Here is a 14,168-nt window from a genome sequence, read left to right as displayed (position 1 = left end):
GCCTCAAGCAAACTACTTAGCTTGTCTGCTTCAGTTTCCCACCTGAAAATCAAGCCCAAACCACAGCTTTACAAGAATGACCTGAGAATTAAAATCACGATAGATTTAATCAGCAAGCTCTAAGAAGCCCATAAGTTATTAAAATGAGAAAGAATTGGGTATGCTTTGGATGAACTACACAAAAAAGTGAGGCCGATGCTGTTGCCAAGATGCCAGCACAAAGCTCCATCTTTACTCATACACCCAACAGGCCCCCCCTAAACACAGCCACACCAACCAATATGGCAATTCTGCTTCCCCTGACAGCTCAAATGCCAACTGGCACTACACACACTGCAGCCCTTCAGAATCCCCAAAATTTGAAACAGGCAAAAAAAAAGAAGAATATGTGATATATTTATGAATATTGCCTTTATGTTTATTCACGACTGGTTGAAAGTATTTCCTGACAGGGACATACACCAATGATTACCTGGTCTCTAGCTGTGTATCCCCACAGCTACTCAAACACATTTTTGCTACTAACTAGAAAAGGCAGAAAATATCACACCAAACTCACTGGTAAAGATTTAATGTTAGAATTTGAGATGCAATGCTAAAAATTACTGCCCGTCAGCTCTTCCCTGATCAATAAGTGGCAAGGTCAACAGTGGAAATTATAATGGAGGGTTTCAGTTGGTAGAGGGTGGATCAATACCACATCTGTAGGGGAAAATAAATTGGGCAGCTGAATATTAGGGTGTTCGATGCTACTAATTATCTAGTTAGGATGCTGGAAATAATTGGGATAACTTATTCCTTTAAGAAGGAGAAACACTTCATGCAGTGTTTAAGCAAGAGTGATTATACGATGTTGTACAATAGCAGAAATAAAACTTTACTGTATTAGCTCAAGGATAGGAAATCTGTATGGTTTTAAAAGAGGATCTTCTTTGACAGGCAAACAGATAATGAGGCACCAGATTCTTCTAGCTCATTCACAGGCAGGCGTTTTACTTAAAAAAGCTTTCGTGTGTGCCAGTGAAGTGACACAGCTAGCATAAGAGCTTCATGCTGATTAACTGATCATGCTGCAAAATAAATGAGTAAAATTAAAAAGCCCACAAATCAAAGCAGAAACTTGAAATGTTAGCTGAGAATTACTTACAACAGAGAACATACAGACATCACATCTTCTACCATCCTAAGACAAAGAAGACAAAGAAAAGAGAGACAGACAGAAGGAACTGACAAAAAAGATAAACCTACAAACAGTCCATTAATGTTAATGTGTTAAGGCAACCCGGTCATGCACATCTTCTACCTGCATAAGTTCAACCTCTACTTTTTATTGTGAAATAGGTTAGGAGAAAAAAAAAATATGAATTAAGTCAAGTTTTGAAATTCAGTGAGATACTTTAGACACGCCTTCATCTCACACTTCATCACTTCTGCACCGCTCTCCTCAGGTGAGGCACCCCTGGGAGGTGGCACCTTCGGCCTCTCTCTCCTGGCACTTTGGGAAGTGAGGCCAACACAAGGTCCCTATTTTGCCTCACTGCTGTCAGAAGACACACAGAAGGCATCAGCTGCTCTTTGTCTGGCATCACCTGAGTGCCTTGAGCTGTCTCAAAACAGCTCAGCACTTTGGCATTCGACCAGGGAGTGATTTGTGTCAAGCTGCCATCCTTCCTAAAAATCCCCCCTTTTCACACAGGGGTCAGTCCATCGACTGCTTCGGGTTTCATTCACGAACACCAGCTGGTTGTTTTTATTGATTGTGAGGGATGTAAGGCAGCATACAGCACAGGCTCAAATTAGTCGAGCTTAGCAAGGGCTTAAGCTCGTGCCTGGCTTCTTCACCACCCATAGGCCTCATCTAGAAATCCATGTCTGGCTGTATGAGAAAAAAGTTCTCAAACTGGCCCATGGAGTTTTATTTGTTTTATTTCTGTAACCCTCGATGCTGCTAGTAACCCCCTGACTTGGCAAAAGCCACTAAGTAGGGTTTTAGAAGTCCTGGTAGATCACAGCATCACTTCCAACTCAAACACCCTCCTTTCTGCCCCTTGGAGCTGAAGCATTTTGCAGTGACTTCTCTCTGCTGCCCCATCAAGGCAGCACCACCAAGGGTCCAACACCCCAATTCCTGCCCTGGATCCCATGGAGGAGTCATGCTCAGGGCCCTTTTTGTGGAGAAACCAGTGTCAGGCAGAGGCAAATACAGCCACTGCCTCCCATGGCAGCCCACAGCGAACCTTAGGCCAATTTTCTTCTAGACGTGCAGATCCTCTTCTTTGGTAGGAACCCATAGCCAAAGCAGGTTATGGGGCTGCAGTGGGCAGGTGTATATCATAACGCAGCAAAATCAGTCTAGGCAAGGGCAAAAAAATCCTGTAACCTTCCTAAAAAAAAAAAATATTTACAAAACTCTTTTAAAATTCATGTTGTCCCCAAGTTAACAATTTGGGATTGATTCCACTATTCACAGCGCATGGTGGACCCATGAGGTTTGTAGTGGGGTCTGTCTGCTCCACTGCAGCTACTGGACGGATGACACAAGGAGGCTGTGAATATCGGACTTCAGGGTCTGGTGACATTAAAATCCCCCTCTCTCCTTTTGGACTTCCCAAGCAAGACTCAAAGAGTTCTCCTGCTGTCAAAACCAGCAACAGTAACAACAAAAGCAATAAACAGGCTCCACCCTCAATAAACATCTCAAGTGTACAGCAGTCTGCAACTTCCAGAAGTCAGAAATGCTCTTAAAAACTAAAAATGGCACACGCTTCCTTAAATCTGGCAAGGGAGGTGAATTAGATGCCTGGAGGGTAGCAGGCAGCTAAGGAAAACTGAATCCTCAATCCACAAGGTAGGACACTTTTTGCATGCTTTACATTAACTACATTATCTTCAAATTGCCTGGCTTTTACCCATTTTTAATTACATTATTTTTAGTTAGCTGACATTTAAACGATAAAGGGACATGTTGCAAGGTATTTTCTTATAGATAGATACAGGATAACAATTTAAGATTAATGGGATATAAACGTACTGATTACCAACTCAAAAAAATGTAAGATAAGGGTAAGATAGCAAACTATGCACACCAGCAAGTGAACCATTGGATTACCAGAACTAACCACTGAGGTTCCTATCTAAATATCTAAATACAACAAGCTTGAACATTTATCCTGCAGTTTGTTAAATGTTTCTAAAAGCTGGATGTTCCCCTACCATGTAGTAGTCTAGGAGATTTCAACCCTTCAGGAATCCTAAGCTCTTTCACAGAAAGGAAACTTCAAGTTTTTCAGTCTTCTATTTAAAAAATATCCAATTCACTTCTTCGAACACTGCACCTTTCAGTGTGTTTTTTTTTTCAATAGTGTAAGTCACTGGAAAAAACCTGCTGTGTGCAGTAGGGGGATTTGTTCTTGCCTTGTTATTTCATGTCCTACTCAAAAAATATGATTCATAAAATAATCTTTAGTGGTATGAATCAGCTTAAACAATTTCAAATTCCAAGATGAGGTCACAGAACACTTGGCACAAACTTGAGAAAATTTGGATGTAATCACATTCAAAACTACACCGGGCCCCAAAACTTCAAAAACCCAATGCCTAGTCCAGTGGCCTTATCTGGCCTAATTTATCCCTGGTTCTCCCTTTTGGCCTGGAAATATCAAGTTATTGAGGTAACAGGTTGAGGGAAGGCACATACAGGCAGGAGTTCTGTTGCATGGTTAACAACACTGAGCAGGATCTTTCTGTCTCTACTCAATCCTAAAAGTGATACAAGTGGGCCAATGGGTAGGACTGTGCTGCTTCTAATCCAGAAATAGCTGAGCCCTTTAACTTACGTCTTTAGAGGCGTCTTCTTCTTTTTTGCAGGTTTATTCAAGCTGTCTCCATCGGTCCCGTTTGTTTCATTGGCACTGGCTGGTATCTCAAAGGAGGCTGGAGATTTGGTGGGCGAGCTGGCGATCTTAGAAGAAGACTTGAAAGGGTCAATAGAGTCCTCGCACATGTCTGGCTCGAAACTGTACGTTTGTTGAGGCAGTTTGGGAGATTCTTGCATTTTTGTACTAGATGAGAACGGGTTAAAATTGGGATCGTCCCACTTGTCAATATCAAAAGTGTAAGATCCTTTTGTGATAGGGATCTCATTTGGATCAGTGGGTGTCTTGGTTGGTGTGGTTGGAAGGTTATCAAGCTTTTCCACTGACTTTTTAGTCTTTGGCCTCCGTAGTGGCATTTTAGCACCAGGCTTTTTACCTGTTTTTTTAGGAGGAGCGCTCTCCTGCGGGTCTTCACCGATCCCTTTTTCTTCAGAATAATCAAACTCCAGCCTCACCGCAACACCTTTGACCGGAGGGTCCTCTTGTCCTCCGGTGTCAGGCGGGGTCACCTCCACAGCCTCAGGTGCCGTTGTAAGAGGTAGCGTTTTCTTACTGGCAGGGGGAGAGTTTTGTACTTTGCTGCCTCCAGTGCTAAACGCACTAATCCCTTCAAAACTGTCTGGATCCAAAGGGTAGGATCCCTCAGGCACAGCCGGGGCCTCCTGTTTCTCAGCAGAGATTTTAGAAGGTTCAGTACATTCAGGTTTTACTGAGTCAGCCTTTGCTTCAGATGTTGATTTATCCTCACCTGGGGCAGAAGCTGCTTGGCCAAGGTCAGACGGCTCTTGTGGCGTTTCCTTCACCGGCGGAGCATCGAGAGATTTTTTTGCTGACGGCTTCTTTTTTAAGGAAGCTGGCCTGGATTTCTTGGTTCGCTTAAGGGTACTGGAAGCACTACTTGAACCAGTACCATATGCATCTGCTGCCGGCGCTAGCGTCTCGTTATTGCCAAGATAAGACGCTCCATCAAAATCACTAGCTTGCAAGCTAAGAGACCGAGATAATGTAGATTTGGAAATTGGCACCGAATCGGTCGATTTTCTTCGAACATTCGCTTTGGGGTCACGATTCTTCGATTCCGGAGAACTCGGTCCTAAGGCATGGAGAGAATCAACCAACTCAATGTTATCAAAGTCCAAGTTGTAGGTTCCACTGCTGGCTATTGGCTTGTCCTCATCAAAGACGGTGGAAAAAGAATGGGAAGGGGGACGGAAAGGGCTTTCTTCAACGGGTTCACTGTGGGACACATCAGCTACAGGGGCAGTTTCGGAAGATAATCCTGTGGGAACAAACAGAAAAATCAGCAAATTTTAAACACGTTTTAAAAACGGGTGCTTAGTAATCTTGCTATAATCTAATACTAATACAAATATATATATATATAAAAGAAAGGGTAAAAATCATTCAGATGGAGTAAGCAATGATTGAGGGACGTTTTCAATTCATGAACTAGATAAGGAAAAAAAAGTTCTCCCCAGGAAAAGATTCAAGTCAAGCTGCATGAAAATACAAAATATGCATTGGAATAGCCTCTTGAGGATACCTTCTAAACTAATTATCACTTAGTTAAAAAGGTGTCTATTATTATAACATGCTAAATATGCCACATACCAGAAATTCTGGACTTTGAACATTACTCACATTTTCTTCTTTTCTAAAGAGTTCACAGAATTGTGTCAAAGCTCTTTTGCAGTAGATTTCCTGTCAATTTGGCCAGTGCTTCAGCAATTACATGTTGATCTTAAGTTTTGTTTCCCATGTGCTATTTTTACTAATTTCCCAGAGGGACAAAACAATGGAACATGGCTTCCCCTCCACAGCCCATCAATGTCTGCCCTCAGAAGCCAATACACTAAACTTTGACCTCAAAATTCCAAGTCTACAATAAGACGTGAATCACGGAGAATTTCATATGAAATAAATTACGGCAAAGATTATAAAAAAAAATAATAATCAGTTCAACAACTATACAAGAAATCTCAGCTGCAAATATTCTATAAGAAAGACAATTAGAAGCTGCCTACAGATTATTCAAAACAGTTTTCTCAAAGCGTAGTGCTAACTCCATGATGAAAGGAAAATTTTATAGGGAGAATTATATGGCAGAACCGTTCAACTGAACATCTTTTCATTGTAATTAAAGGCTCGCTTATCAAAGGGAATCCTAAGAAGATTTATAGCAGTCTCTTGACTTGTTACATAACAATTATATTGGACTAAATAGAAAAATGCACAGTGCGTGTCAAAAAGAAAGTACACCAGTAGGAAAGGATTAAGATGATGGACCCTTCTGCCTTCCACCTCATTAAAGTTCATTACCAAAATGCTTTACGGATCCTGAACACGGTTTGCTCTGGCTGTCATTGTCCCTGCCCAAACCTAACACCGTCACCTCCACCACCGTGTCCGTGTCCCGGTCAGGGCGTGGAGCCCTGGGAAATCCCTCCAGTATCCAATCCACGCTACGCTAAGCTGGCTGCTGGGGCTGCACCCAGCAGCTGGGCTCCCTTTGATGAGAACGGGAGCTGAATGATTCAGGGCTTCCCACTGAGCAACGCAGCTTTTGTCGTGGTTTCAATTTTAGCGTCATGCAATTTTAAAGAGAAGCACGCTCAAGCAAAAATGAATGCTTTGCTCATCCTTAAACGATTTCGGTGAAATTTCTATGCATCTTTTTCACTTCAATCTTGACATGTTTTGCAAAACAGTTTCCATTGTGCCCAGCTACATTCATTACTGCTTTTCATAAAAGCAAGGTGGACAGAGAATCAATCAGCTTTTTGTCAGAAGTTATGAGTGGATTAAGAACAGTTCTTCTTTATTCCAGAGGAAATGGCACCTCTGCATAGAAATCATGGGAGTTATTACTTATGAATGTAGAGAACAGAAGAAATTGAAGGAAATCAGATCCATTTCCCATAGCAGTAGCTTAGAGCAGCACCAGGTATATTGAGAGATTTTCAGAGGAGTGACAGCTGCGCGGTTTCTCTCAAGACTCTGGAATTTTACTGAGTTACAGGAACTAAACATATTGCTTTACTGTGTTTTTTTTTTTTGTTTGTTTTGTTTTGTTTTGTTTTGTTTTGTTTTTGTTTTTGTTTTTTTCTGAAATGAATGCTAGTAATGAGGCAATATTTCAGGACAGTTTATTTTTTTTTCCTCATCTCCGCAGGGCTGTGCTTGGGTTCAGTCTGGCTGATTGGCCATTCATTAGAGTCAATTTGCTGAGCTGGTGTTTGCTTCAGACGCACCTCACTTCTGACACCGGTGGGACTCAAAGAGAGTCGTAAAACTCCAGCGTTAGGCTCATCTGTGGATTTTACACCACCGTGGAAGGGAAGACACCTAACTGGGATACAGAGCAATGAACACCGCATTGCTCTAACACGTCAGCACAGAACAAATCTAGGTCAGCGTGAAATAAAAGGGGGATCTGAACACAGCCGTCTGAAATTACGTGTTGTTTTCATTCCCTCATGTGCCCACCAGGGATGAGGCTCTTTGTTCAAAGACAGTACAAACATATATTTAATATAGATATACAAAATCAATGCCCTGCAGGACCTGGAATGCAGCAGGAAGGTGCAGTTGAGCTGAATTTGGGATCGCATCACAGCAGTGAGCAGATGTGCAATGCTTCCCATGCTCAGGGTGGCCCAGCCTTCCAATTTGATGTTCTCCACGTAACACGGGGCTCAGAGCCCTTTGGTTGATTATTTCACAGCTTCCTCCTCACCAAATCCTTCGTTCACAGTACAGATTTCTGCAGAGCGCAGCTCAGCTCCCTGCTGCGATATTTCCATTGTTTCTTTATGGAACAACATGGGAAATGGAGAGAAAACTGCTTTTGGGAGCCATGCACTGCTGCTCCTCAGCTCCTACCCCATTGCACAGGGATCACCTGCCTGGAAACGGCAGCAGGCAGGAGGGGAAGAGGTGAATGCTCTTTGCTGGCGCAGAGCAGCACAGCTTTGTAGCACTACTAGGAGATATTAAGATGTGACTTTAAGGGCATATTCAGAGAGCAGAGCCATTTGTCTTCTTAGACCACAGGATTAAGTGAATCAGTCTTACTAATTACTGCATTTCATTAAAATGCAGCTTGATCGTGGAGGAAGGTACCACACTACAAGCTCTGCAAATGAAGGTGTTAGCTTGCCCTAGAGAGAGGCCAGCAAAAGGTTTTAAACCAGGCTTATGCTTTTTAGGGGCTCATGGCAGGGAGCTGACAGTCCCCCACAAACTATCCCAGTAGGAATTGCCCTCAGGCAGGTACTAGGTGGTGGGAAGCATTCCAGAAACATGAGCGACAGCAGAGAAACCTGTGTTGTACTGAAAAACAGGTGCTCCCCCAAAGAAATCTGCCACTGCAGTCATTGACAAGGCGACCCAAGGACTATTCCTTCCCCATGGACATTGCTCTGACTGTAGAGAAAGCCTGCCTGGATTAGGATACTTTTTTTTAGGATACAGAGCGGATACTTTTTTTATTTTTCTACAGAAATCTACAAAAGAAATCTACAGAAAACTACAGAAATCAATTTTTGTGCATTATGATTTTGTACCAAGATGGTGACAGCACCTCGGATGACAGCAAACCTCCAACACCCCACCAGGAAAGAGCACGGGGCAGCCCCAGCCCTCCCTGAACTCAGGTGTCCTTGAGGAAGCTGCAGAGATGCCCCACGCAGCCCCACACGTGTGCAGGGGATGCGGTGCCCACCGGCAAACACGAGGTTACCAGACCAAACTTAACCAGATCTAATACAGCAAACGCTGCAGAAATTAAATTATACTTCTGTTTTCTGGAGGAAAAAGAAGGATGAAGAAACATTTGGAAAATGCATAGAGCGTGCACCCCCACACTGTTATAATGAAATACCTCAGCAGACAAGCTCTTTGCCTATAGCGTATGGGAACTGGAATTACCTAACACTACACGTTTTCAAACAGCTTATTTCACGTTCCTGCTTGTTATGAAGGCCTTTGAAGTTATGAAATCAATTACTAGCACTATTGTTAAAATTACTGTAAAAATACTTCTGCCATTTATTCTGAGATAAGATGTTGGAGATAAAGCTTATTCTCAATTTTCTTTTGTCAGGCAAAAACACAAAAGAATGTTTGCCCTAGCAAAAATTCAGTTTGCTTTTCTCTGGGTCATCATCTCTGTACTGGGAGGGCTGACTTCAATTCCCCCAGCACAAGAAGGAACTGGACACAGGTCTCCCATGAGGGATGAGTGGGTTGTAATAAGTAAAGGGGGCTCCAGCTCTTGCATCTCGCCCTGTGTATAATCTGAATTCACTAAATAATCGGAGAATGTAGGGGGAGAAGAAATGCCCCTGCCTAAGCAAGAAATCCTGGCCAGAAATGGAGAATTTGGGAGAAAGGGTTTGAAGCACTTTGTGGTGCTCAGGTGGACCAAGAAGGGGACCCTGCTGCGAGGAGCCGATGGGACAGGATGGGGACCTGCAGCCTCCCGTGCATTCACCTCACCTGAACCAGGTGCATGGAAAGCTCACGGCCTGCAGATAAGCACCTCAAACGATAATTTAAGACACTACCAAACTTAAGAAGAACACAAAAAACCAACCTCAAGCTCATTTGCTTCAAGAGTCCAACCCTTGCTCCTCGCAGACAACAAAATGTTTGGACGGGCCCTTCCCTCCAGACTCGCCCGCTGAGCAGCTCCCTCTCCGGCCCAGCCCCTCGCTCTGCCGCTGATGGACTGCGGCCATGCGGCAGGTTTCACACCACCAGGAGCTGGCACGAACCCAGGGTGAATCAAGCTGTATTACACTTTCATCATACTTATTAAGCCAGCGTTGAAGTCAACCTAATTAAAAACTCTCCTCTTGGCTTTCCAGCAGTGGGGTCCAGCTGTTGCGCTAATGACGCGATGCGGCATCACCACAGCCGTCTGCATCCATAATTATTGTCAGATACAGATCAAATAATCCCTCAAACGCTTCTGTGCTTCCTCCTTCCACCCAAACACACGCTTCATCACCACCATCCTGTCGAAGACAAAGGCGTGCGGCTGGCGAAGCAGGATCCCAGCTGGCCGGCGCTGCCTCTCGCTGCGTGCCGGGCTCATTGGCTGCCCATATTTCTTATTCCTCTTAGTGAAACCTCTTTATTTAGCTGTATGGTATTGACTAGGAGCCCTGCTTCCGCTGCCCACAGCCCCCCAGTAACTCATCGAATTTGTGTGCAGCCACACACACAACCTATGAGATAAGCAACCTATAAGATAACCGGGAGTCAATTGGTTTATAAAACAAAAATGTTAACCCAAAATGTCACTTCTCTGAAGCATACGAACACCTAAGCTACAGTCTCACTGTTATTAATTTCTTCAAAAGGTTTCAGAAACAAGCGAATGCTTTGTGTTGCCCTCCTACCTCTGAATTTTCCCTGCATTGCACAGCCCTCTCCTCTCGTACCACCCCCCCGTTGTATAACTGCATTCTGCATCATTTCGGAATGCGGAACGCAGCTCTGGCAGTTTGTGGCAATTTGCCTCCCATGGACAAATCTGATTTGCAAATGAAACATTTTCATCTCCACCACCCAATGGCTTTTAATACAGTTCACGCTGGCTATGAATGGATACAGTCAGTTTCCTATCTATTTGGGAATGCCCAAAAGAAAGGAGGGGGAGGTCTGGGACACAGGAAGAAGAGAATCGCATGTGACAGGGACGCACATGTGTATTCAGGGGATGAAGATAATCTACTGCAGTAATTAAAAACATGCTGCAATGCTGTTTAGCATATGCACTCTTTGTTCTCTCAGCACTTAACTTGTTTTGTCATCACAGATATTAAGATGAGAAAAAGGAAAGAAGATGGAGAACGAGTAATGCTGCTTGCTGCAGTGAAGAAGGAACTCTAAAGGAGAAACTGCCAGGAGATCTCTTCCCAGTATTTTATTTTGTGGCATCAGTTTGTTGAACATCTTTCTAGTTTCTCATAAACTCATAGCATAAATCACACTCTTAAGGAGCACTCCTTAATGCATGAGTCCCAGAAATGCTTTAGGTGTCTCAAGCCATTTCCAAGACTTGTTTGTCACATCCCCAAAGGTTTAAATCAAGCTCGACAGCCTTTGCAATACAAGCACCAGCCACGGACAATGCTTTGCCACTGCTAAACGCAGCCACTACAGTGGGAAGTGGAAGCTTTAAAGCATGGCAACGTTACACAGCTTTCCAAAGGAAGCGTAAGCCAGCTTTAGCCTGCTTAGAGTAAATTACCTTTACACAATTTAGCAATGTAATCAAGATGACTTGGCTTTTGGATGGGAAAAAAGACAGCATAATAGGCAATTCAGTCTTAAACTGTTGAGCTGTCATTTGACAACCCAAACAAAGCTATTTTGGGATAAGGAGTGCCTCCTACTCCTCCATATTCTATTATTCAATTTGGAGAACAAAGAATACCTTTTTGGGGGGGAAGAGGGCAAAGCTTTTTGTTTCTGAAATGTCATATTCCCTTCTTAAACGTGACCTTGCCAAGATGTTCCATTTTTATGTGACTGTATTATCCATACACTCACACTCACTGCTCTGTTACTGTACCACAGAGCTAATATAAATATTTCTACTGTTCTAGGAGCTTTTTGTTCACTTTCTGCTTTAGGTGCCAATACAGATGAAATAGTATTTTGTTAACTGTCACTGCTAGCAGTGTGCAGCCAGGTGCCTGTACATCGTACCTCCTTTTTCTAGGCATCTGACTCTGAAAAGCTCCTAAAATACTGGGAGGAGAGAATGACATTTGATTCTAAAGGAAGAATTGGTGTTTAGTGTTTTTTGTTTGCTTGTTTTTCCTAAAAAGCTCCTATTTTCTTTATTATTTGCCCAGTGTTATGGACAGATTCTCTACTACTTTACTCCAGGAGGTGACAGAGTTTCTCCTCTCAGCACAGATAAGGGTCAGCACACACCAACAAATCTTCCAGGAAACAATTCGTTAGCAACAATTCCTTGCCTCTGCTAACACAAACACCTCACCTCAGCTTCACCTTCCTCAGCAAGGTGTCCCACCCATGGCATGCTCCTTACCTGTGTCTTCCAAGGACAGCTGGGGCTTTATTTCTTGTTCTGCTAGGTCTGCTACAACTGCTGCCGCCGCTTCGGGGGGTGGCTGGGGTGGTGATGGTGGAGCCTTGACCGGTGTGGTGGACTCCGGGGTCTCAAATGCTTCTTCTGAGTCAGAGCTCCTGGGGAAAACCAAGCAAGAGAGAGTTTTCTTAACAGCCTGGACTAGTGAGGAGAGGGAAGATTCATGGCAGAGACACCAGCTATTGGGCTACCTCTGCGATCTCCAAAGGCAGCCCAGAAGGAGATATTACACCACCGTGTGGTTTCCAGAGCAGAATATCATGGCCACGATCTTGTCACTGCTTTGTGCTACAAAAATGAATGTGTATTTGGAAACAAATCCAGGCTGCAGAGCCTGCTTTTCAGTGTGAAGGAGGTTCAGCCACAAAGACAACACCAACACCCTTATATCAGATAGATTCTGAAACTTTCCTTGGTGCAAGGGGACATAAATGAACACGGAAAAGGATCTTAAGAGTCATTTCACAGCTTCATTTAAAAAAATGAAACACAAAACTTTAAAAACATCATCAAAGTTCTGTGTGTGCTCCTACAGGTGAGAGCACACGGAGATACCTGAGGTGCAGCTCATCCTTGGGTATCCTGCTTCCAGGGAAATAGATTTTACTTTTTTACACAATTTTCCCATAGCCCTCTTTAAACAGTAATTGTATAGGTTTATTAAAAAGGTGAGACGAGGTGTAAAATGCACAGTCCTGGTACTGTCAATAATCCTTTTCTAGCACTGTGGGCTCACACAGCCGCAAGCAACAGAAGGATCCCAGTGGGTTAGTGTCAGCCCAGTGGGGAAACAGAGCCAAGTCAAAGGAAATGCAGGCCTGAAAAGGAACACCTGTAGGAAATGATGGGAAACCTAAATGATAAGTGAAGATCTAAATCACGTAAGGACAAAGAACTTCTGGAAATAAGGCTACACCATAGTTAGTCAACATAATGTTTTCTCCTCCTGCCACAGAAGTGCTTCAGGAAACAAAGCTGAAGAACCAAACAGAAACAGAATTTGGTATTTTTCTTGTAGAAAAATGTTTCCTGTCATAAAAGTAAACCTAGAAAGTTATCATCTAAACCAACAACATTAAAAGTAATTCATCCCTCTTGTGTTTTCACGTGATTCTCACTGCCTGAGCTTCAGCACAGCTTCGTTTTGCCAATATTCAGTAATCTCAGCACAATTCTGATCCCATACTTCTAATTTTCACCTGCACCCCTCCATAAGCAGCAATGTAATCAGTAAAAACTTTCTTAACCTTAATTCAAATGCAGCCGAGTTTGTTATGAGGGGCGGTCATGATAGCAAAGCTTGGTATTTAACACAGAGGTGGGAAGGGAAGCTCCACACCAGGGAACTGTTCGTTGTCATCACCTGAAGGGTGGCAGAGAGCATAAAGCCTGGGAGCATAGCCCAAGACTGTGCTCCAAGGTCCTACCTCACATATCTCCTGGGAAAATGAGAACCTGTGCTGAACTGGGTCAGTTTTCCTTAGAGAAAACACGGGATGGTCTCTCCCGCATAGGATATTTTTAAGACTGTAATTGTACTTTCAAACTGTAACAAAAGATTTTCCCAGAACAACAGGATTTCCTGTGAAAAGGAAATTACGAATAGAACTGGCTGAAATGTGTAATGTCTTTTCTCTGAAAAGTACAGGAGTGCACAGAAAAATAAATAAGGCTGCTGCAAATTCCCTGGTGCAGAAGAGCTTGCCAGGCAGCAGCAGGCGCGGACCCAGCTCTCGTGGAGGGAAGAGCCCCTTCTGTCCTCTTGACCATTATCCTGAAGCTCCAGCCGAGGACGAGGCAGGGTGAGATCGGACATGTGGGGTTTAGAGGTGGAGAATTCGTTTGCTGGTCCTGGCTCATAATGGGGAGAATGGGCCTGTAAGCACGGAGTCCAAACAGTTAAAAGCTATGGGGTGGAACGTAAGTTATCAGGGCAAGCTCACGCTGATTTCCGAGGGTGGCTACAAGGACGTGTGAGTGTATCTCATATCTTTCTATCTGCATCCTTTGTTTTTTTGTATATAATGGGGGAAAAAAAAATAAAAATCTAGATTGTAGAAGCTACAAAATGACTAGAAGTACTCTCACAGTCCTCTTTCACCTCTCCAAAGATGGCCAGTAAACAGTAAATGGGAAGCCAGCCGGTGAGCAGTGAGTGCAGT

General features: G+C 43.5%; 1 protein-coding gene across 4 annotated transcripts in view; it reads right to left on the bottom strand.

The window, feature by feature from the left end:
• Positions 1–14,168, bottom strand: part of TACC2 (transforming acidic coiled-coil containing protein 2) — a 55,272-nt gene that overhangs the window by 28,610 nt on the left and 12,494 nt on the right. For 2 of the 4 annotated variants that reach the window (XM_032190941.1, XM_032190942.1), the window contains exons 2-4: positions 11,947–12,104; positions 3,837–5,154; positions 1,148–1,183 (exon numbers count right to left, since the gene is read on the bottom strand). In XM_032190941.1, coding sequence (XP_032046832.1) covers positions 1,148–1,183; positions 3,837–5,154; positions 11,947–12,104 — 1,512 coding nt within the window. The remainder of the gene's footprint in view (positions 1–1,147; positions 1,184–3,836; positions 5,155–11,946; positions 12,105–14,168) is intronic. The other 2 variants (XM_032190943.1, XM_032190944.1) reach the window with 1 other exon arrangement.

The sequence above is a fragment of the Aythya fuligula genome, chromosome 7, assembly GCF_009819795.1.
Source record: "Aythya fuligula isolate bAytFul2 chromosome 7, bAytFul2.pri, whole genome shotgun sequence".
In the NCBI taxonomy this organism is placed as follows: domain Eukaryota; kingdom Metazoa; phylum Chordata; class Aves; order Anseriformes; family Anatidae; genus Aythya; species Aythya fuligula.
This window is presented reverse-complemented; position numbering and strand designations above follow the sequence as displayed.